This window comes from Drosophila miranda, chromosome 4 (genome assembly GCF_003369915.1).
Source record: "Drosophila miranda strain MSH22 chromosome 4, D.miranda_PacBio2.1, whole genome shotgun sequence".
NCBI lineage: Eukaryota > Metazoa > Arthropoda > Insecta > Diptera > Drosophilidae > Drosophila > Drosophila miranda.
This window is the reverse complement of record NC_046677.1, coordinates 9,424,928-9,447,619: the sequence shown is the minus strand read 5'-3', so window position 1 is coordinate 9,447,619 and position 22,692 is coordinate 9,424,928. Positions and strand designations below refer to the sequence as shown.

At 41.5% G+C, this 22,692-nt stretch overlaps 1 protein-coding gene across 1 annotated transcript; it reads right to left on the bottom strand.

Moving 5' to 3' along the window:
* Positions 1-5,065: 5,065 nt before the first annotated feature.
* On the bottom strand, positions 5,066-6,546 carry LOC108161695 (odorant receptor 30a). Its single transcript, XM_017296007.1, has 7 exons — positions 6,235-6,546; positions 6,043-6,181; positions 5,713-5,983; positions 5,560-5,659; positions 5,398-5,499; positions 5,228-5,335; positions 5,066-5,167 (listed from the first exon to the last, which is right to left on the bottom strand). The coding sequence occupies exons 1-7, from the start codon at positions 6,544-6,546 to the stop codon at positions 5,066-5,068; spliced, it is 1,134 nt and encodes a 377-aa protein (XP_017151496.1).
* Positions 6,547-22,692: the final 16,146 nt, after the last annotated feature.

The window sequence follows — 22,692 nt, the reverse complement described above, 5'->3', positions numbered from 1 at the left end:
ATGCTAATCAACATTCAACTAACATTTCAAGGGGTGGCACTGTACCTGTGTGTGTGTGTGTGTGTGTGTGTGTGTGTGTGTGTGTGTGCGTTCTACCTTCATTCAAGGTTGCATTCATTAGCTAATTGGCTGGATGGCGTGCCACTAAATCAGGCAAAACTGTCGACATGCAAAAGGGCTGTTGACAAGAGAATTTCAACTAGAATTTCCATTCCATTAAAATTCTTCAACTAAAAGCACACAGAAATTATCTCTTAAAGTAAAGTCCTATCGTTGTCTGCCTCTCAATATAATATTTAAATTAGAATTGAAATGTTAAAACGCCAAAGAGGCAAACAGACACCAGAGGCGGCTCATTGGCCATGACGGGTGCTGCTGATGGTGTTGGTGATAATCTTCTACTCGGAAGACTAAACAGACAGGGCCACAAGGAGACAGAAGTGTCCTGCAGGCAAGCCGAAGGAAGGCCCGTTCTTCAATTGGGGAAAAAAGTGTCAAAGTGCCGCCAGACAACCCGCCAGACAACATTTTGTTAGACATCTGACAGCAAAAGGGAAAATGCATAATAAATACGGGAATATATTCCACGGAAAAGCAGCAAAAGAAAAGTCTAGTAAACCGCACGGTAATCAAATCGGGAATACATCCACAGAGTGGAGAAGCAACAAGGGAATTGCAGCCACAGCCAAAGCCAATTTGTTGGCCAGAGAATGGGAATGATTTCAACAGCAATTGATTGATAATGAGATTTATTTTGTGGCTAAGAAATTGCCTTACAACTAAGTTATTTAAGGCTAATAATGATAGAGCACTTTCCAAAGGAAAAAGGAAGAAGAGCTAAAGAGAACAAAGGTATTTCTGAGGTTTCAAAGTGAACATCTCAGGGCATAAATATACCGACACTTAAGAAGATTGAAGCAATTGTTTTAATCAAGGATGGCTCTCCTTTAAATAACTTTAATTTCTCTAAAAATTCTAACATTTTCCTTTAAAGGAAAGCTTCTAATCCGATTAAAAATGTCCGTACAAAGTAGAGTTTTCTGCACCAAAAAGAGTTAAGTAACAGTCTGGGCTTTCATTTCATTCCAGTCTCTTCAGGAAAATGCACTTTTCTCTACAGTTTCATGTGTCATGTGTCACAATCCCCAGAATCAGGTCCTTTGGCCAACATCTCGACTGGCAATTGGCCGGCAGCCAGCAGCCAGAGTAGAGAAAACTCCTCCTAGTTCTGGCCATGGTCACGCACTCGACTCTCGTTTTGTGGCATTCATAAATCGCTTACGAAATCTGAAATCTTAATCAGATTTGGCCCTGTCCTGGCTGCCAGAGCGACCTGTCCATGGACGTAAATAGCAATTTGCCAGCTGCCGAAATGCACAAAAGTGTCTGCATTTTACAGCCTTCGACATTAAGTGCGTTTCATGGCAGGAGGAAGCAGGGGGAGCAGAAACCTGTGATTTTGATTGGCAATCTGTATGGGTTCTGTGCCCTGGAATCCATGAACTTCGGTGCCCGTATCGGCATAAGTGCCGCCTTTGTATGCCTCCTGCAAATGCAATTCAAACGAGCAAACTAATTTGATTAGTCCAACAAATACACAACATTATCCTTGGCCACGTTCTGCACTGTTTAGGCATCTGTTTAGGTCTCTGTTTAGTCAAGTTAATTAAATTTGATTTGGCCAAAAGCCGCCACTCTCTTGGGTCTCAATTATGCAAAAGGTTTTCCGACTGGCGAGGATTTCGCTTTTAGTTTCAATTGCAACTGAAAATAAGATTAAATTATTCAGTTTTCCATTAGGAGGAGAACTTTAGACCATTGACAGACGCATCTGTGGCATAGATACGTGTGTCTCCTGCACTTGGGTCATGGGTCAAAGGCAGGGGAAAGGGAAATGTGTGACATAGAAAGGAAAAACTCTGCTTTCGGAGAGAAATGGAATGGATTTCTTCTAGATTTCCCCTCAAAAATGTAAGAACTCCTTTTGGGCAACATTTTCCTACCATTTTCCCTTTTAGAACCTCCCTCCAGGTCAAAACCTTTCCTTAAGCCAAATTTTCCTCTAATTTATTTTGCCAAATTTTCCACCAAACTTAAATTTTAAGCGGCAGAACCTTCTATCCCCTCCAGCAGCTGGCTTTTCTTCTGCTTTCCTCATTTCCCCATGCCTGTCCGCACTGCAGGCAAACATCATAAAACCCTCGAAAAGGTCCTTTGGACATAAAACACTTGACCGCTTGACCTAAATTTCACACAGAAACCAGAGCCAGGGGGCCAGGGATCAACGACTCTCGAGGACAAAAGTCAAATGTCAACAGAAAAAAAAATGAAGGAAAACCGAGGAAAAATGTTTTAAAAATTCCAACACGTCGGCAATTTTTGGGATGATGCGCATAAAATAAGCATGAAAATTGGGGAAAATCTAGGGCAACGGGAGGGGGAAAACTATGACAAGGAGAAAGGGTTGTGTGTGCGGAGAAAGTCGCCTCATTAGACACCGAGGAGAAGCAGATAAGTCCATGATTTCCACTCAAGCAATCGAATCACACATCACAGGAGGCAAAACATCGCCCGAAGGCGTGAATCGACGTAAATTGATTTCATCCTTCGAATGCCTCAAGGCGCCACCTGCCTGGAAAATTAAAGATTATCCCCGTGGAAAATGCCTCCAGGTCCTGTTTAGTGTTTGATAAGCTCCATTCACTCACGTACCACATTTTAGCACACTATTTGGGCAATGCGAATATCCTGGAATAACCTGCCCCTGTAAGAGGGAGACGAAGACTCGGCTCAAAATGTGTCAATTTGGCGTCAAAGACATTTGAAGGGGAAGGAGGCCGAGGCCGAGGCGGAGGCAACAACATGTTTACATTAGCAATAAAACAGGCGTAGAAGCATCTGAAATTCGAGGATGTGGCAGCAGCAGTGGCACCACCAGCAGCTGTCGTGTGGCAGCAGCGGCAGCAGGAGGAGAAGGAGGGAGAGAGGTGCGTTGCGTGACTCACGTACGCGAAGAGGAGTGGGAGAATCTCTGTTGGATCCGCCAGACAATAACTATAATTGTCGCATCAGCATTTCTTTTCCGGCTCGAAGAAGACTACCAGCCACAGAAGGAGCCTTAGGCCTCAGCTCCAATCCCCATTCTCCTTCTGCTCCCCCATAAAACGAGCCATGAAGTCAACAGAGAAATTCTATGGCGGAAGGAGGTAAATTCCATTAAACAGAAGACTGCCAGACACAGACAGCAGCAGACACCAGACACAAAGCCCTGAAGGAAGCCGAAGGCGAAGGCGAAAGGCGGAAGCCTCGTCAAGCGTTTCGTTCCATTTGTAGGTCTGCCTGCTGCCATTCGGCATATCAAAAATTCTTAAATTAAAGTCAATTTGAAGACGAGACACAGAGAGTCAGAGATGATGATGATGATGCCAATGCCACTGCCACAGCCACAGCCACAGAAAGGGGGAACGTGCCACCCAGGAAGCAGTCCTGAAGTGAAAGTTAAGGCTGATTGGGGAAATAAGCAGCGATAATGTGCGGATGGGTATTTGAAGTTAAGGCCAAAGGAATGTATGTGCGAAAACAAAGGAAACTTATAAGGAAAACAAAGGAAAACCTAGGAAGCTGCATGGAATGGGAGAAGGAATGATAAGTGTGAAGATATAGGAAAAGAATGAGGGAAGAATCTGTAGGGTAAAGAGTCAAGAAAGTAATGAAAGTATGCCCAGTCGATGGATTTGAGTAAGGCTTTAGTTTTCGTTAGTAAAAGAAGCACAGAGACCCCTTCAAAGTCCCCTTCTGTGCCTTGAGTGGCGCTGCCAACTCGATGGAAACTACAGCATTGATTTCGATCAAAAAATCGATTACTTAAATCCATAAAAACATAGCTCGAATATAGCTTCTTATTACCTCTTTTTTCATCTGAAAGTTTACTTCAAGAAAAAGACTATTCGTATGTGATATTTTCGATAATACTTCGATATTTTAAATCCATAAAAACAGAACCAATCGATAGATATTATTTCTTCCACCGATTAAAAGCTTTCAACGAATAAAGAACATAAATTTCGATTAACAAATCGATCACTTAAATGCATAAAAACATAGCCATTATATAGCTACTTATAGCCTCAGATAATGCTTTCTTCTATTGAAAGTTTACTTCAAGAAAAAGGACTATTCGCATATGATATATTTAAATAATACATTTTCGATAATCTTCGATATTTGACATCCATAAAAACAAAATCAATCGATAGATATTATTTCTTCCTTAACCAAGAAAAGCAGCGCCCTCCTCTTAAAACACTTTCAACGAACAAAGAACATAAATTTCGATTAACAAATCGATAGCATAAGTCCACCAGAACATTGCCAATCGATAGCTTCTTTAAATCCCAAATTTCTTCCCTTAGAACACAACACTTTCGAAAGTAAAACAATTAATTTTCCAGCCATTGTCCAACATTAATTGACATGCGACACTTTGTAAGCAAGAGAATCCCTTTCTAAGAGTCCCTACTCCTCGGCCTCCTCCTCCTCTCTCTCTTCTTTAGCTTCTTCTATCGGACAACGCTTACATTTTACGAGAGAGAACATTTTAATCTAATTTAGCACACACTTTAGATTTATATTTGCTTAAATAGAAGTTATACGAATGCCACGTGACGGGCATAACAAAAGTACACAAAAGGAGAAGCCACACAGTGGGTGGGCAGCAGGTCGGAGGAGGGGGGCGGTGAGGGTTGTGTGGTCAAGGAAAGGCCAACAAAAGGAACCCCCAACCCTGCAACAGAAGAAGCTATTTTTATTATTATAGTTTATTTCTCTCTTCTCTGCTTTTCTTTTTTTTTTTTGGGCAGAAAACGTGTTGCAGCGGCAGTCTCCGTCTTCGTCTCCACGGTGGAAAATGCATTTGCAACACAATCCAATAAGCAGCTACTTTTCCTCTCTTTTTTCCAGGGGGAAAAACGTTTACTTTCCTCAAATGCAATCAATTCTGGCAATTGTTCGGCCAAAAAGGAGCCAACCATAAAAAAAAGATACATTTACTAACCTTAGCGATGGCTCAGCCATAGACGCGTCTCAGGAGCGTAAAAAATGAGTAAATGACATTCAGTAGCGACTGCAAAAGTTTCAAATTCATGGGATAAGTGCCACCCACAAGTATCTGCAGGAGAAATAGAGCTTAACCGTCAGATATAATTGCATAAAAGATGGAAACACTCACAGCCAAAGGCTTTTGCGAACGCATTATCAAAAATTTCAACGTTTTTTGTGTATCAATATCAAAGTCCATCCAATTGCTTTCATAGGCGGCAATGGCTATGTCAAAGCTCTACAAAAAGGGGCAGAAATATCTAAAGATAAAAGTAAGAAACAGATAAAGATGTATCTCACTTGAAAGTAAAGTTCATTGGCCACGGAATAGAGCACAAAACTATTGGCGAATATCATTACCATGTAGGCTATGACGATCACAGTTTGGGCAATGGTTTGAGCCTAAAGAAAAGATACTTTTCATAAAGATACTTTCCTCAAAGATTTTTTTGTTGCACTTACAATAATCAAAGAGAACAAAAGGACACACAACATGGCACCAAAGCAAATGAATTCCACGAGATGTAGGTGGGTGTTCAAGGAATTCATGGCATCCACTAAACTGCGAAGAAATTATCTTAACACCATCAAGAAGACCCCGAGGAGAGGTCTTACCCTGCTAGCTTTAGATGATATTGTATGCACCAGATGATCTCACGACGTACGAGGCCCTTTTCCAGTTTTTCCAGACTCCTCAGCTTATGCTGCAGCACTCGGCACATTAAGATCCCAAAGAGTGTGAATGTAACCACCAGATTCGTGTAGGGAATGTACATGCAACAGCCCATGGGAGCCATGATGGCCTGGATCACAAAGAACACTTCATAGTAGGGTGTGGCATACTTGTATTCATCAATGGCCGGCAGATACATGCCGTAGGGGAGCACTAAGAGAAAGAAAGGGCACCTTATCCACTAGATACTGTATCCGCAAATTAGATCTTACCCCTTTCCGAGCCAAAAATGGGATAGGTGACAAAACCAATGCATGTACAGGTTCCCATCAGCAGATTAATCCTTCCAATGGTTATGGAAAGTCGTGTGATTTCTTCCACCAAACGCAGGATGTGCGCATCCTTAGACTCCTAACAAAAGATACATTTATTCTGCTAGACACTGTATCTATTGCATCACTCACTAGCAACTGTATGTAGTATGCCTTGACCACTTCAATGAATCTCTCGTAGCTGCCACGCTGCACGCACAACAGCACTCCGCGGACCACTGTGTTCGTAAAGAGCACCGCCAGATACACATTGCGGATTATGAAATCCAACGATTCAGTGCTCAGATATATATCCACATACTGCGTACAGTTGATCACGATGTAGGGCGTCATGGCCACATAGCGACGCCAATTGTGCACGAAAAGATACGACCAGAACTTCATCAGCTTCAAGGTGCTCCCGAATATGGGCATATCCACGGTATCCATTGATTTCAAATCCATAATGGAGGCGCAAGCAGGCAGGTGTTGTGTGGCAGGCGCAGGTATTGTCAATGAAGGTGTGATTGGAATCAGCAGAATATTCCCCCAATATATAGCCCCAACAGGCACCCTTCGTGATGCTAATTAATGGGCTTTCGATTTGGTCGCTCAAGGGTGTGGGTGAATGTGTTAATTACACAGCCAAAGGGTTGATAATTATACGTGTAATAGATACACATTTAAAGTGCGACTCAAACTCCTACAGACACTACAGGGCCTCTTTAAAGTGTAGCAAACTCCAGCTTAAAGTCATCTTAATCCACTCTTATGAGAAGTATCTCAAGACTTCACTCAATTGAACCACAGAACCCGCCCCACCCACACAGAAAACATCTTCATTTTTCATGGGGCCCAGCCTCAGCCTCTCCGTAGACCGATAAAAAATCTTAATCGTTGGCAATTTGTCTGCCAAAAGAACATCTCGCACCCCCAACAATCGCCCCCAGAAAAACCTCAAAAGCAAACAAAAGTCGACCTTTTTCATTAGAAAACCCCAAACACATGTTCGCTCCCTACTGCCCCTTGGAATCTGTGTGGAAATTCTTTGAACTTTGAACTGAAAGGAAACTCAGACGTTTGGGGGAGAGAGAAGTGGAATGGCAACCACTGGCCGCCTCATTTATCAGCGTCCGAGAACCTCAAGGTATTTTCTTTCATTCACAGAACGATAGATCGGCAATCTTTTAATTGAGTTGCAATTGGAAAAGTGGTTCCCAAAAGGAAAATCATCAATCATACAATAACTTTTGCCTTTAATTACATTCTGAGAGCTCTCTGCCTTTCAAGATACATTGCGTATACGCCCAGTGTGTGTCCCTGTGTGTGTATGTTTACCTGTCACTTAGGGTTTTATATCCATGGTGTTACCGGCTCTCACGCTTGATTTGCTTTTACTGCATGGACTGCAAGGACTGCCAGGTCTCCTCCTCGTATGATGTATGTGCAGGGACCTTCTTCTCTTGCCCGCTGCTGTCTGGCTGCTGTCTTAATATGAAACTTTGTTTCGCAGAACTGCACCATGGAAAAAAACTTAAGGGAGAGCTTACAAGTGCCAGGATATTCGCAGTTATTTTTTATTCGAACCAATTAGAATTTTAATTGGCAAAACGTGAAGCCATTAAGAGCGCGAGAGAGAGAGAGCCAAAAACTGGGAAAAAACCATAAAGACAATGACTTTTGGGCGTGGAAATTTCTGTTTTGGCTTCATATTTAAAGTGTTTTCCCCCGTTCGGAAAATGCTATTTTGTAATACGCTCCAGGGCGCACCTTTTTTGCGTAGACCGGAAACTAGCGAAACAGTTGCAACTTCCAGTACAAGTATCTTGTATCTTTTGGCCTGTATCTGGCGTTAAGGAAGCACTTAACACGCAGTCCGGAGTCTTGCAACCAACTTTTTCATCCCTGCAACCCACTGCCTGCCCCGGTGTCTGCTAAGTAGGAAAATCGCTCCAAGACACTGGCATCGGGTGCGCCAGACAGCAGTTTCCTTGCGATAGGGTCAGGGAGCAGCAGGGATGGTGTGTGTGTTGCATGCAACGTGTCATATGACAAGTGAAATGTGCGCAAAATTACTTGTTTAGTTGCGGTTAAGACAACGCCTCAGAACTTCCTTCCCTTCTCTGGTTTCCATCTCTACAGATATTTGCATTTCTTGAGGTTTGCTTTATGAGCCCTCGGATGTGCCAGAGAAAACGCTAGATAAATATTTGCCATGAGTGCTGTTTTGGTCAGAGCTGTCGGAAGAACAAAGCAACTGTGTGATACCCAACATTAAAGATACCCTTTAATGAGGCAGTGCCTAAAGTGTCTCCTATAAAAGGAGTCGCAAAGATTCAAATGTTTCTATAGAGCAGCAGAAGGATTAGTCTTTCGATTCTTCTAGGGAATAATCGTATATTTTTGCCTTTTATATTCATTAGAACGACTACAACATACCCTTTTTAATCTACAAAAAAAGGGTGTAGAAAAACAAGAGCTCTTTCCTGGTAAAACTACTCCTCAAAATGGAGATGATTAAGGCATGATTAAGGCAAAATATGCAGAAATATTCTTGGAATATGCAGAAAATAAATGTAGAAATTATGTAGAACAAATGTACGTAAGCACGAAGAATACATGTACAAAATGTGAAGATCCATGTTGTATTTTATGTAGAACTTGTGTAGGAAAGAGGTAGGTATGTAGATGGAAAGATGTGTATGTAGAAACTTTGTAGAATTCCTAGAAACGGTGTAGAAATAATTAAAAACTATATAAAACCAGTATAGAAACAGCTAAAAAATGTTTAAAAAATAGAAATAAATTTCATTAAACATCTCTTCAACAATTTTGTATGCCTTTCACGTGGGGGCTGCCGCTTGAAACACTTTCGAGCCCCTCTCCAGTCACCAAGAGAGCTGCGGGCTAGAGAGAAGGAAACTTTGTTCCACTTTTCTTTTTCTTTGTATTGTATTTCACCCCCTCGCCGCTCATAAGAATACTCGGATACGTGGGACGGACACCTCGGGGGATGTCATTTGGAGGCGGAAAAGTGTAAAAATTAAGGTACAGCGAGGGGGTGGGGGGAAGGCAGGCAATAAGTGAGATAAAATTACTTGGGGAAAGATGGAAAAGTCGGAAGAGGCGGTGGCTAAAAGTAATTGTAAAGTATGCTAAGAGGCGTGGCTCTGACAGAAAGCCTCCAGAGATGCGTTAGAAAACAAAAGGAAAAGCGGCAGCAGCGGAAAATGTAGAACAAGGCTGCTGCTTTTCTCTCAATTAGCCAAAGTTCTGCGATGCCTTTCCTCTTCAAGGATGTCCCCTTAAAGTATCACGAATAATCATTTGTATCTCTTTATATTTTGCGGGAAAACGTGCTCCGAAATGTTTGGAAAAACTTTTTCAATCAAAAATTATCAAAGTAAACATCAAAGTTGCGGATACATCAGGCATCAGCATCCAAAGAGCGTCAACAAATTAGCAAAGGGGGAAAAACGCCCACAACCAAAGGAAAAGCAGGAAAACCAGGGGAAAAAAAACTGTCAGCATAAAAGGGCCCCGCACAAACACACTTCCACACAGAAAAAGTTTTCACACAACAAACATTTTCACATTTTCACACCTCATGAGTGGAATTCAAAATTTTCCTTCCACCTTCCCTTCCTCATTCTCTCTCACTCTCTCTCCCCCTCTGTTTTTCCTGGGGTTTTCCCCTTCTCCCTGTGTACAATTTTGGTATCAATTTCGTTTGGGATTAAGTTATATTTTAGTGCTTTATGGCCAAAAGGTGTTTTGTGGCAAGTTCTGCTGCTGCTGCCACTGCCACTTGCCACTGCTTTTCCTGCTGGTGTGTGCTTTTCCTCATTTTCATGTTTGTTACCTGCTGAGATTTTGAGCACGTGCTGTAGTCAGTCCTCAAGGCTTTCCACATACACTTTTCCGACCGTGTGTGCTTTCGAGCAGGGAAAAGCCTCTCTCGAGCGGAGGTTTCGTTTTACCAAAATATTGATAGAGCCTCAAGTGTTGCACAACAAAAAGACAAGAAAAAATACTGCAGCATGCGGAAAAAGCGATTGTTGTTGAGTGGAAAATGAGGTAAAAATTTGGGGAGAGTGGGAATTATAAATAAATGATATTTGGTAGATAGAAGGGGATTCTTTAGGGGAATTTTCAATGGAAAAAATGTTACAAAAATTATGTTATATTTTATAAGAATTTGAGGCTGAAAAATATCTGAGAATAAGAAGGTTTAGAGGTTCCTTCTTCTGGTAAATGAAAACCTGCCCTTTCATACCCCAAAGAAGGTTCCTCCTTCTGATGGATACTTCAACCAATAGCTTCATCATTTCAGAGTTCATCTTCCAGCAATCCCATCTCCTATTTCTACCCATTTTGCCGCATTGCCATTTCATCATCGTTTTGCTTAATTCAATGGAGATTCTCGAGTATCTGGAAACTACAAGACACAGATGTGAGCACGAGTACAAGGAGGGGGCATACAATCCTCCATCCATGGATGGTCATACAAATCATAAAAGTCATGACCCGTCCGGACAGAGAGTTCATAAAAAATGCGGTGGTTGGGGGGCCCCAAAGCAGCAATTGCCATACAAACAGGCACATTACAAGAATAGCAGCAGAGAAGAGGAGGAATAGGGAGTGTGGCAGTAAGTCCTGCGATTCTGAATCCAAATCCCGATTCACAGCATGAGGGGGCATATAATTCAAACACGTACTAATACTATACAGTGTGCCACTGCACCTCTGAAGGGGCAGGACACACAGAGAGAGAGAGAGAGAGAGAGAGGGCATTCGGTAATCAGGCAATTTCATATGAATAAGTAAGCAGGCCCATGCCTCCCCACCCCCCCCTTGAGAGTGTACGAGCAATAAATTCCCTTGCATTACGAATGCGAGAGTGCGACGGCGGCTCCTTATGAAAATTTTAAAAGCCACCCGAAACTATGGGAGCCCCCGACAGTGACTGTGATTGTAGCACCACCCAAACACCCACCCACCCACTGGGAGAACACAAAAACCTCCTGGAACGGAAGAGCCACCCCATGGATACTACTACAATCCGGAACAACAGGAAAATATAAATTTATCACAACGAAACGTGCAGCAGCAGAAGCAGCAGCAGAAGGGGTGTGGGGTGGGCAGAGGAGAGCTCCAATAAAGGTGTTTATTACTTATTTAGAACGACAAACGCCTTCTACATTCTACATTCGAAGAAGACCAAGAGGCGTGGGAGAGAGCAGGCAGGTCGCCTACCAAGGCGTTGGCTAAGAAATTTCATGGGAAAAGTGGGTCTATAACGGGACCACAACAGATACTCTCACAAAAGATAGGTTTTTAATTGTATCTCTGAGCTATTTCAGGAATATTTGTATGTGATTATCAGCGAAAAATAAGGAATAATGTATTATAATGTCGATGGACGTGTTCCTCGAATGCTTCGGATAAACATCTGTTCTCTTATGAAATTTAGAGGGAAAAAGCTTGCCTATGATTTTTTCTATAGTTTTCTTATAGAAATGATGTCGGAAAAAGAGCTAAATAGGGATAGATCTTTCATATATCAGCGCAGAATGGTATTTTAGAGTTTTTGAAGGGTATATTTCGATCGGAAACTAAGGAATAATGTTGAAATGAATCTGTTCTTCCAAATTTTGAAGATGGAAGTCAGTTCTTCTATAATAGTCTATAATAATTTCCACACTTCCCATAGCTTAATTTTGGCTAAACCCCACCACATAGCCGCTATACCTTTTTTCTGCCGCACAGGTAAACATGTTTCCTTCAGGTTCGTTCCCCTCGCAGCGGGAGATGGCGTGCCGTGGCTCCACTTGGAGCTACTTGGCCAGAAACCCCATCGAGAGAGCGAGCATGAACGTGCCTGAGGCTTTGGCGCCCATCAAGTGGCTATCGAGGGCCTCGAAAGTAGCGATAGAGAGAGCGAGAGCCATCTAGAGTCCTGCTGCTGCCACTAAACATTTTAATTAGAAATTTTGCACAGCAGAGTAGAGCGACCGGCGACCACAAATCCAATTATCAAGTAATTATGCATTTAATTTGGCACAGTATCAGCCAAGGATCGCTGAAAGGATTGGGTAAGCGACAGGACTCTTCTCCTGTGTCGTCTCTTTAATGCTGCCGATGGGCTGGGCCCATCAAATCACCAGCCACTGCACACTCTGCCACACATGCCACATGTGTCTGTCTACTCGTATGCAAATAACACGCAAAACTTTTGCTACAGCCAGGGCTTTGGAATATTTCAATTTCTCTGCCTCGATGGGGGGGAGGGGGAGGCAGCATTGCCTGTGCGAGGGTTTACTGTATTGTCTGTACTGTCTGCAGGGCCGTGCAATTAAAAGTTCTGCCATGTTTTGTCTGCTCTCCCCCAGACGTTTATTACAAATGTCGAGACCCACAGACGACCACAGAGGCCACACCACAATCAAAGAGGTCAAGTGCCAGAGCCTGAAAAAGTGCTCTTCAAAGGCGGGAAAAGTCGGAAAATCGGCTGTGCAATTTATGACCGTTTTTGTCTTGTAATTGGCCCAGGTCGTGGTTCTCTTTGCATGCCATAAAAATCTACATAAATAAAAGAGGGACATAGGCCTCGAATTTGTACGTGTTTATATTCCATGGAAGGTATTACGATTATAAGGGGATGTTTATAGAGAATATTCTATAATTTAAGTAGTTTTATTCCTGGTTTGTTAGGTTGACGGATCTTTAAGCCTATCTACAGTCTCTGGCCCTAAAATAAAGCCTTTAGTTTTTCGTGTTTTTCGTTTTTCTGGCTTCTGGCTTTGCCATAAAACTGTCAACAACCGATGTGGAATGGTTTCTCTGCCACTCTGACACTAGGCAAATATTTACCACTTCAATGCCAAAATGGGGGACAATTTTTTCCGGTTTTTTTTTTCCTTTTCGCCCCAAAAGAACGCCAAAAAGTGCGCCAAGATACATGTGGTGACCTGGTTTAACAGCAGTTGGCTTTTCAATGGAAAAATATAGAGTACAAATTTTACTAGAGATATTAAGCAGATAGAAAAAGATTTCTTCCCTTCCCTGCCAGAATAACAGCAGGAAATTGCCTCAAAGTGGCTATCAATCGATAGTTGGTGAATATATCCTTGATGTGGGCCTCCTGAAATCATGTTTATTTTCGGATTAGTCTTTGCCTTGACACACTTTTTCGGGGGGGCCGAAAATTGGCCCAAAACAGACTTCTTTCAAGGGGAAATTTGGCTAAAAAGCAGAAGAGAGGGAGGGAAAACTTTTGCCCCAACGCCCACGATTTCGCGTCAGTTTTCTACGCATGTCACAGGCGGAAAACCTTTCGGTTGAGGATTGATGAGGGTTTACAACTCCAAAGCCACTGAAACGAAATCCACAATCCCCCAAGGAAAACTTTGTTCAAAGTTTCCTCAAGCATAAAATCAAGGATACCCCTTCCTTTTTTTAGTTTTTCACAAAATTTGCTTTGATTTTAAACTGATTTTTAATAGAATTTTCTCTCAATTAATTGTTTACTTTGCGCCCGCCACTGAGGCTGCAATAAATTAATTGTTGCAACATTTGCATTTTTTTAAGGCGAATGGCGAGAGATATTGAATGCAGAAAATGTGTATAAAATCCAATGAGTGATGATTATTTTATGCGTATAATTTAATTACAAAACATTTTATATAAATTATAAAATTTGTTAATTTATTTCTCATTTAAAATATGCGCCAGACAAGAGAGGAGTAATTCGGGGGAGGTGGAGGAGTGGGAGTTGTGGGGAGGGGGAACGGGGAGTGTGTTGTGTGCGATGTTGTTCTCTCATGCATTTAAATTAGTTACATGAATTTTTTATTAGCATGCGACATGCGACAAATAAAAATATTAAATCAAAACTTTTTTCGGGGTCGACAGACTAATTGGAATATTCGATGAAAGGAGGGATAGAGAGAGAGAGACTGGGATAGATAAATAGAGAGGTCGAGAGAGAGAGAGAGAGAGAAAGAGAAGCTAACCCACACTGGGTGAGAGGTAGAGACAGATAGAGAGAGAGAACTAAAGCCACACTGGGAGAGAGCGACAGTATACTGTCAGTTACATTGAATGCATATACATATAAAAAGAACGTATGTTTCTGAAGAGACGATATCAAATTTGTTTGATTTTTTTAATTTTATATGAAAAAAATATGAAATGATTAAGATTTAAATGAAATTATGTTAAATTATGTTAGATAAATATTTAATTTACCGCATCCTATGCAAAAACGGTTAAATTCGTTGTTAAATATCCACCAAAAACGAGCTTGAATATAGAGGATACCTAGAGACGAATACTTTTGTGACTGACTGTAGTTGTAAATATCTAAACGTCTTGGATGAATTATTTTTTTAAATAAAAAAAAAAAATTTCCACATTAAATAGCCTTTTGACAAATACTAAAAAAAATAATAATAAAATACAAAAAAAAATAAAAAATTAAAACAATAAAAATAAAAAGATTTTTCCCCATTAAATAGCCTTTAGACAAAAATTCCTGTATCAGCTTTATGATATAGTGCTTCAATCATGCCGATTTCCACAAATGCTCTATTCGCTGTTGAAAGAAAACACTCTATGCAGTATTTGGGAGCATAGTTCATCATTTAAATTTATATATTTTTGGTATTCTTCAATATTTTAAAACAAACTATCTCTTAAATAAAGTAAAACCTTGATTTAATCCCCCACTCCGACCCCGACCATCCCCCAAAAGTCAATCAATCAATAGAAATACACAAAAAAAAAGTGGCAATAGCCAGCCAACCAATGTGTCAAGTACTTTCTTTAAGCCTCAAACAGTCTCCGGTGTGTGCCACTTTTATAGAATATTCCGAGAGAGAGAGAGAGAGAGAGAGAGAAAAAGAGACAACTATTTAGTCAACCTAAATCCACAAAAGAAACAAAAAAAGAGAAGCAAAGAAAAGCGAAAGAAAAACCAGAGTCAGAGACTCATCAATAAGCCAGTCCAATAAACAGGATGTATGCTTGAAGGCGCCGCAGCAGCAGCGCAGACCCGCAGGACAAGGACTACGACTACGTTCTCCCCTTCAATCAGCGCGGCCAAGTGGAAAATGCCTTGGCATAGCGCCCCGCCCCCAGGACACCTCTCTGACACCTTGTTACGGGGCAAATAGACAGAGCATCATAGGGGGAGGGGGAGGCGGGCAGGAAGAGGGAAAACCCAGAGACTTATTAACATTTAGATGAAATGCCACACAAAAACTAAAGAACGGGGCAAGGAGAAAGCAGAGTGGAATCAGAGGAGAAAGGTTTGCTTACTTTTTAGCATTTGAATGCCACAAAATACAGAGATTTTCTATGGCAGATCTGGAGTTCGCTTCTTGGGTTAATGGAAGGTGTGGCAGTGGCAGTGGCAGTGGCAGTGGCAGTGGCACTGGTTGGTCTTCCATTTCATTGCCAAATAATTTGCATTGACTAATGAAAGCAGCACTTTTCAAAAGCAGCACCGGCACAGGGCACAACTTTCTCTCAATGGTGGAACTTTGTCCCTTCGAAGAACTTCAAACAGGCCAAAAAGTTGACAAAATCTGCAAATTACATGCCCCGAGGACGTCCTACCAACAACAGACAGACAGACAATTGAGAAGGCAATTGTCTCAATTTTAGAGGGAGTTTTTTCCATTGTTTTGGCTGTGAATTTTCTTTGGTCTTTGGAGTCTAACGAGTGTGCATTGTTTTGGGTTCTATTTAATCAGAGAATTTCCCGTATTTCTATGGATAATATCCACTCCCTCCAAAGTACAGTCCCTGCTTCCTGCCACTCATTAGCCATGCACTCAACGTGCTAATGAGCTTCGCTTAGGCTTAAGGTCTCTCCCTCTCTTTGTTTTGGGCCAATAAAATTGTAACAAGAATTGCATGATTAGTGTAGTAGTAAATGCTTCTCCTCTTGGCCATAAAACAGCGCACAACAAAACCACTCACATGGTCAGAAAGAGGAGCTTAGGCCCCGAAAATAAACGAATGCTGAGGAGGCTTCAACTGTAATCTGTGGATAAAAGACACCGAAAAAAACAAAGAAAATCGCTTAAGACAGCAAAAGTGTAGGAATACGAGAGTGTCTTTGGCATAAGATTGAGTTTAGGTGGAAATGACAATGACCTGCGGTAGGGAGGATTCTCCAAGGAAAGAGATCCCTAAGAGAGAGGAATACGGACAGCCCTGAAAGGTATGTCCATGAAAGGGCAACCAGCAGGAGGAATTATCTACCAAAAGAGTGGATACATTCTAAGAGGAGAAGGTGTGGTACTAAAAGAGTGGAGAAACTCTGAGAATATTGCATAATTTTCTAATTTTCCTTTAGAAAGTATTCTCCACTGAAACATTCTCCAATCCCTTTTTTCTCCTCTTTGCAGGGTATCAAAAAACACACACTTAAACACAAATCTGTGGCTGAATAATGAACTCAAAGATGCGGTAGGGAGCTCTCTTTTCTGTAACTGAATCAAGATACAAGATACACTCGTAATGTGTGTGTGTGTGTGTGTGCCACAATAATCGTAAATATGCAACGTAAACGTTTTCGAGATGGGCGGTGGAATAAACTAAAAGATAAACTGGGAATGAAATAAAATACCGCAAAACGAAAGAGAGGAATACCTTGTAGGATCTCTGGGATACCTCTAGTTTATATCAATGATTGGTTTATGCTTGCAAATGTATCTTTTTTTAGTGACTCTACTGAAAGATACTTGCTTTTTCCGTTCGGAATAACAACCGCTTCCTTGACTCTTAATAAAACAATAAATCCCACTTCCCCCCGTCGCAGAGAGAGGGCGAGGGAAATCTGCTGCTGCTTTTATCAAAATGAAAGAAAATTACGCTTCAGTCATGCGTGTGGCACATAAACAAGTGCCGCACAGGGTATGTGGCAGTATTTGCTTACACTGTGGTTTCCTGCCACACAGACGAAGAAAGTTTCCTTCGTTCCTTCCTTCGGGAGGGGGGTTTTCCCTGTCCTTTTTTTGCCTCCACCAATCAATCTTTATAAAGTGCGCTAATTATACGCATTAATAATGACAGCAGATCTCGCAGGACGAGGGCCGGGTTATGGAGCAACACGTACAACGCTTTGCGGTGCGTATACTTAATGTTAAAGCTGTGTCGGCTTAAAGGGGAGGAAAAACACTCCCTTTTCGCGTGTCACTTGACTTTCGCCCCTTCGTTATTCAAATTTCAATTGGAATCCGTCTTTGTCTGTTGTCAGATACAAATGCTTTACATCCCACAGATATATTTACGGCAGGAGCCAGGACCTCTGCAACTGATTTTTAATTTCTCCTCTTTTTTTGCACCTTTTCGACGATGCGACGACAGCAAATTATTCGCACTAAATGGCGGAGGAGGGGAAAACTACACGCCACTACAGCAAGGATGTGCCCACAGCAAGGAATGAATGTAAAACAAGTCCTGCCACAAGGGGAGGCGGCAGCAGAAAATAACTTGCAATTAGTTGGATGTCAGGAGCCATGTCTGTGGCATGCTCTTGGAAAATATTCCCCAGGAAAACACCCCACCACACACATATATTCTATAAATACGAAATCACGTCTACTACGTGGAGAGAGTTTTCCTTTCCACTTTCTTTCTCTCTCTGGCCGGAAAAGCCACTTGAACTTGAGCTTGAAATACTGGCATTGCAAAAATTGAATTGGAAAACGGAAAAGGAAATTGCTTAGTAGTAGAAAATTGAGTCAAATTTATAGACAAAACCTACCGGAAAAATGTTCAAAGAATATACAAAAATATCTTTAAGAACCTCCCAAAAGTTTAGGCCCCCAAAATCTCTGTTGTATTAACCCTAGACTGCCGCTTATCTATTGATAATTATATTGAAAATAAACCCACGCATCCTTTCAACCTTTTCACACACCTGCCACTTCCCCCCACCACAAAGAAAAGGATAGACCTCCGAACCCGAACCGAATCTCATTATTATGCACAAGCTGTTCCCGAGAGCTGAAAATTACATTTTGATGTCCTACATCGTTGGAGGTTTTGTTGATATTTTAATGGATTCGCCTTGCCATCGAGGAAACATTCTATGCCCCGAAGGCTGTCACATTGAATTTGCATGCATTTGCCTTTTGAATTGAGTGCGAAGCTAACCGCAGGTGAAGGTCTCCTATCAGCAGTAGATCAGCAACAAAAAACGAAAAAAAAAAACGGATGGAAAGGCAAAACAAATTTTATAGAAAAAATAAAATCAAATATAATGTTAGGTATGAGGGCTGCCCAGTAATCTCTTCTCTACAGCCGCTGTATCAAGTTCGCCCAGAGCCCCGAATTGTTGGATTTGGACTCAAATATTTATGCCATTATTGTATGTACATATATTTGCCCCGAGAGTGGAAACATTTTGAGATAAATACTTAAATATTTGATATGAATAATTTGATAATAATATTTGATAAAATAATTTTAATATAAATATATGTATATACTTTACATTTAAGTTAGATAAATTTCATATTTAAATTGAATATATTTCATATTTAAATTAAATATATTTCGTACAAATTTAAAAAATATATTTATTTAAAAGTATTTTATATTATTTATATATTGAAATGAAATATGGGCCATATTGAACAAAAATGTATTAATTTAAGTTTAAATAATAATATATAAATAAATTTAATAAATATAATATATATATAAATATAATATAATATATAAATAATATGGGCCGTACTGAAAATAAAATTATTAATTGAAATTTAATAAATTTATATTTAAATCAATGTAAATTCTATTTAATTTCAACATTTTTGTATTTAAGAAACGAATATTTAGTTTAAATATGGTAGTGTTTTTGTTTGCTGTCATTTTTTTTCTGAGTGTAGCAGGTTTTCTACCCACTTATCCCCCCTTTCCTTGTATTTGAATCAGAAAAAAAGATTAAGAAGAGACAACAAAATAAATAAATAATGATAAAAAAAATAAAATTTTAAGTTCCTACATAATGTATATATTCCATAATGTATCAGCGCATACAGCTCTGAAAGGAGAGCAAGCCAATTTCATAGAACAACGAGCGGGAACGTTGCGAGCCGCGGCAAGGATCGCAGCTCTACTTTTCGACCCGGTATTAAATTATGATTTATGTTATATATTTGTATATTTTGTATGTATATTTATGTTATATTTATATACTTTATGGAATTGGAAACGATTCTGTCTGGCTGTTACACACATCCACATCCACCAAAAAACTATTAAAACCCCTAAAGTCTTCGAATCAAAAAATCGAAATAAAATGTATAGTTCCTACAGCAGACGTTCCATTTAGTATAAGGGTTACAACCTCTGAAATTTCATAGAAAAAATTCCAATAAAATGTATTTTCTATAGCAGAGGCCCCATCAAGCATCAGGTTTCAGCAGACGCCCTCCCAAGTATCACACCTCTGAAATTTCGTAGTAAAAATTCAAATAAACTTCAAATGTAGCCGCCCCATCAAGCATCAGGGGTCCCTCCCTCCACTAATCCCTCTCCTAATTGTTCATTAAATCCCCTTTTTGGACACCCCATTGGGCACACACACACACACACATTCATCTTCTGTGGAGCGGTGAGGGGGCGGGATGGGGACCCAAGTTCCTCTTCACACGCATCCCAGCCATAAATTCCAATTAATTTGTCGCATTCCATCTTCCCCCTCCTCCACGCCGCAGTCCTTGGCCTTTTTATTACCTCTTTTTGGGCACCCTCCTCTCTGGAAGAATAAGCAAATCATTGTTTTATTGCAATTTAATTTTGTTTTTCACCCCGCAATAAATAAATAAAAAGCAAACACACACAGGAAAACGGAAAAAGGGAAACAGCTAAAAAGAAAGAAAGAAATCCGAAATCAAGTGAAAAGCTTGGCGTTATTTATTTACAACAAATTGCCCGATTACGTTGCTGATTTTCCTCAAGGAAAACTGGGGGAAAAACAAAAGAAATGAAAAACCATATCAATATTTAAAGACACTGCCGCTGGAGGGGATTCTGAGCAGGGGGGGGTGGGTAAATTCCATTAGAAATGTGTCAAAAAATGCCATCAAATATGCAATAATGGTCAGTCCGTCAGGCTGCAGCCAGGGGATCGAATTAAGGGTTAGGTTTCCCACTGCCAATGCCACTGCCACTTCTATTTTCCGGTATTTTCCTCGACGACTCCAAATGTAGTGCCAAACGACGCCATGAAATGCCAAACAGACAATGGGCTCCGACTCCGACTCTGACTCCGGACTCCGGTCTCCTTGTGGCTTTATTGCATGCAAATATACAACCGGGCGGAGCATGCACCATGCCATCATGCAACCATGCAACCAACCAGCCAGACAGTTGGCCGAGACACGTGAAATGATGTGCAAATCTTATTAACAATTGCTGCCAGTAGCAGGCCACACAGAAGGAGCACAGAGCACTCGGCAGAGTGGCTTCCACTTTGTGCTGCCTTTATTCGGAGGCGCCTCCTCCGACCCCACGGACTCCACGGACTCCAAGGGGTAGTTGCATTTGTGTTGAGTGCAGTTTTGTTGCCTGCTCCTTTGAGGGTTTTTGCTGGTTAGGAAAACGGCTGTTGCAGGCATCCAAAGAGAGCGTGAGGCATGGATCCATTTAAGGTATGGTTAAACCTGTCCGGAGGGGGTTTTCGTGTGGAAATTGCATAGGCAATGAGGTGTAACCATACAGAAGGATGAAAGCTGCAGAGCACATTCCCATATCTTCTGTATCTTTAAAGGAAAGTTGAATCCCCAGAAAGGAAACCGCCTTTAAAGTCTTTTTCTAAAAGAACAATGACATCATTTCTCCCCCTTTAAAAAACCGCAGAAAAATCTCTTGTTTAATGCGTTGGCCCTGCAGAATTATGTATGCCAAGTGTTTGCTGGGGGTTTCTCCCCATTAAAATCAACTAATAAATATCCACAGAGGACCAAAAGAGGAACCCTCGATGGAAGAGCCAAGGACCGGAGTCCCCGACGGATATTAAACACTTAAATGCTGGCATAATTTTTACTCCGAGAGGCGGCGGCGGTGGCTAAGTATTTAATTTAATGCGTGGGCCAGCCATGACTCCCCTTTTCCCCTGCCACCATCGACCAGAAGCCAAGCTAAAAACAAATAAATTGAGGGCCAGGAAGCGACAGTGAGAGAGAGAGAGCGCCCTCTGTCTGTGGAGGGAGAGGAGTGACCCAACAGTTGGACAGACAGACAGACAGGGAGACAGGAGCATCTAGGGGGTTGTTTCGTATCCATGCCACCGCTTCCCCGATATATATATGGGGCTAGTGGATGCCAAATTAAAGATTAAACGCAAGCGAAAATATTCGGAGAGTCCAGTGTCCAATGTCTGTCTGACTAGACAGGGCAGACAGATGCCAAAAGGTTGTGCGGGGGGGAGCAGGGTCCAAGTCAAACAAAAGCTAAATGAAATGAAGGCACGCTTTATCCTTCCCCCCTCCAGGATGTGCTTCCTGAGGAATGAAGCAGTCAAAAGGTCGAGGTGGGGCCCCCCACCAAACATGAGGTTCCAATTTATGCGCATTATTAAAGTAAACGCATGAAATTCCATGCCAGTCCGCCAGGAGGTAGAAGGATACCTTTCCCCCCACCACCACTAGAAATGCTTTCTGCTTTCTCCCGGCCTGTGTCTGTGTCTGTGTCTGGGCCACGTTTGTGCGAATAGGTGTCCGAAAATGTACATTTATTTATTTAGATTTTAGTTAAAGGCAACATGGGATTGTCTGTGGAATTGGGGATGGCATTAGAGGAGCCCAAAAAAGACTTGGAACCCAGGAAATCATTCAGCAAATAATTCCTTCAGAGTCCCTCCTCTTCCTAAAATCATTGCTTCACTAACCTTTGAACTTTTTATGGTCATAAAACTGGATTTATGCACACCGCCAATACCAGAAATTATAAGTTTTTAATATACAAAATATACTGCCAGGGAGGCAAAAACCTCTATAATGAGGAGACCCGCTGCAGTGCGTCACATTAAGTGCGGGCCATTTAATGGGGGCCCAGAGAGCGAGTCAGAGGGCCAACAATAGGCATAAAAATCAATTATGAACCATTAGGCAGGCAGGCAGGCCAAAAGCAGCAGAAGAGCGGAACAAAGGGCCCGAACAAGAGCAGAAGCCACGCAGAACCAAGAAGGCCAAAGAGGAGCAGTTGAACGTAAAGCAAAGAGGAGCAGCATAACGAAGGCCAGGAGGGCCAAGAGTGAAGGTCATAAATCATCTGGTGGCCAGGCTGTTGCTTCCTTCAGAGACGCTCTCCCCTGCCTCCTCCCTTGCCCACAATTCCCCACAGTTGTTCACGCATTAAATATTTATTTAGCAAGATTTTAATGGAGCTCCCCCAAATAAGTTAAGGCCACCCACGTCCCCCCACCAAAGCAGAAGGTGGCTGCTCAAACACGTGTTCTCTGTGGGGCCATGGAGGGCTGTGCATTTGACAGCTGTGTAGGCGAGCGGGCAGGACAGACAGCTTTTTCATTTCATTTCGTGCGGAAATTAAATGCATATTTGACCTATATTTAAATTTTTGAGGCAG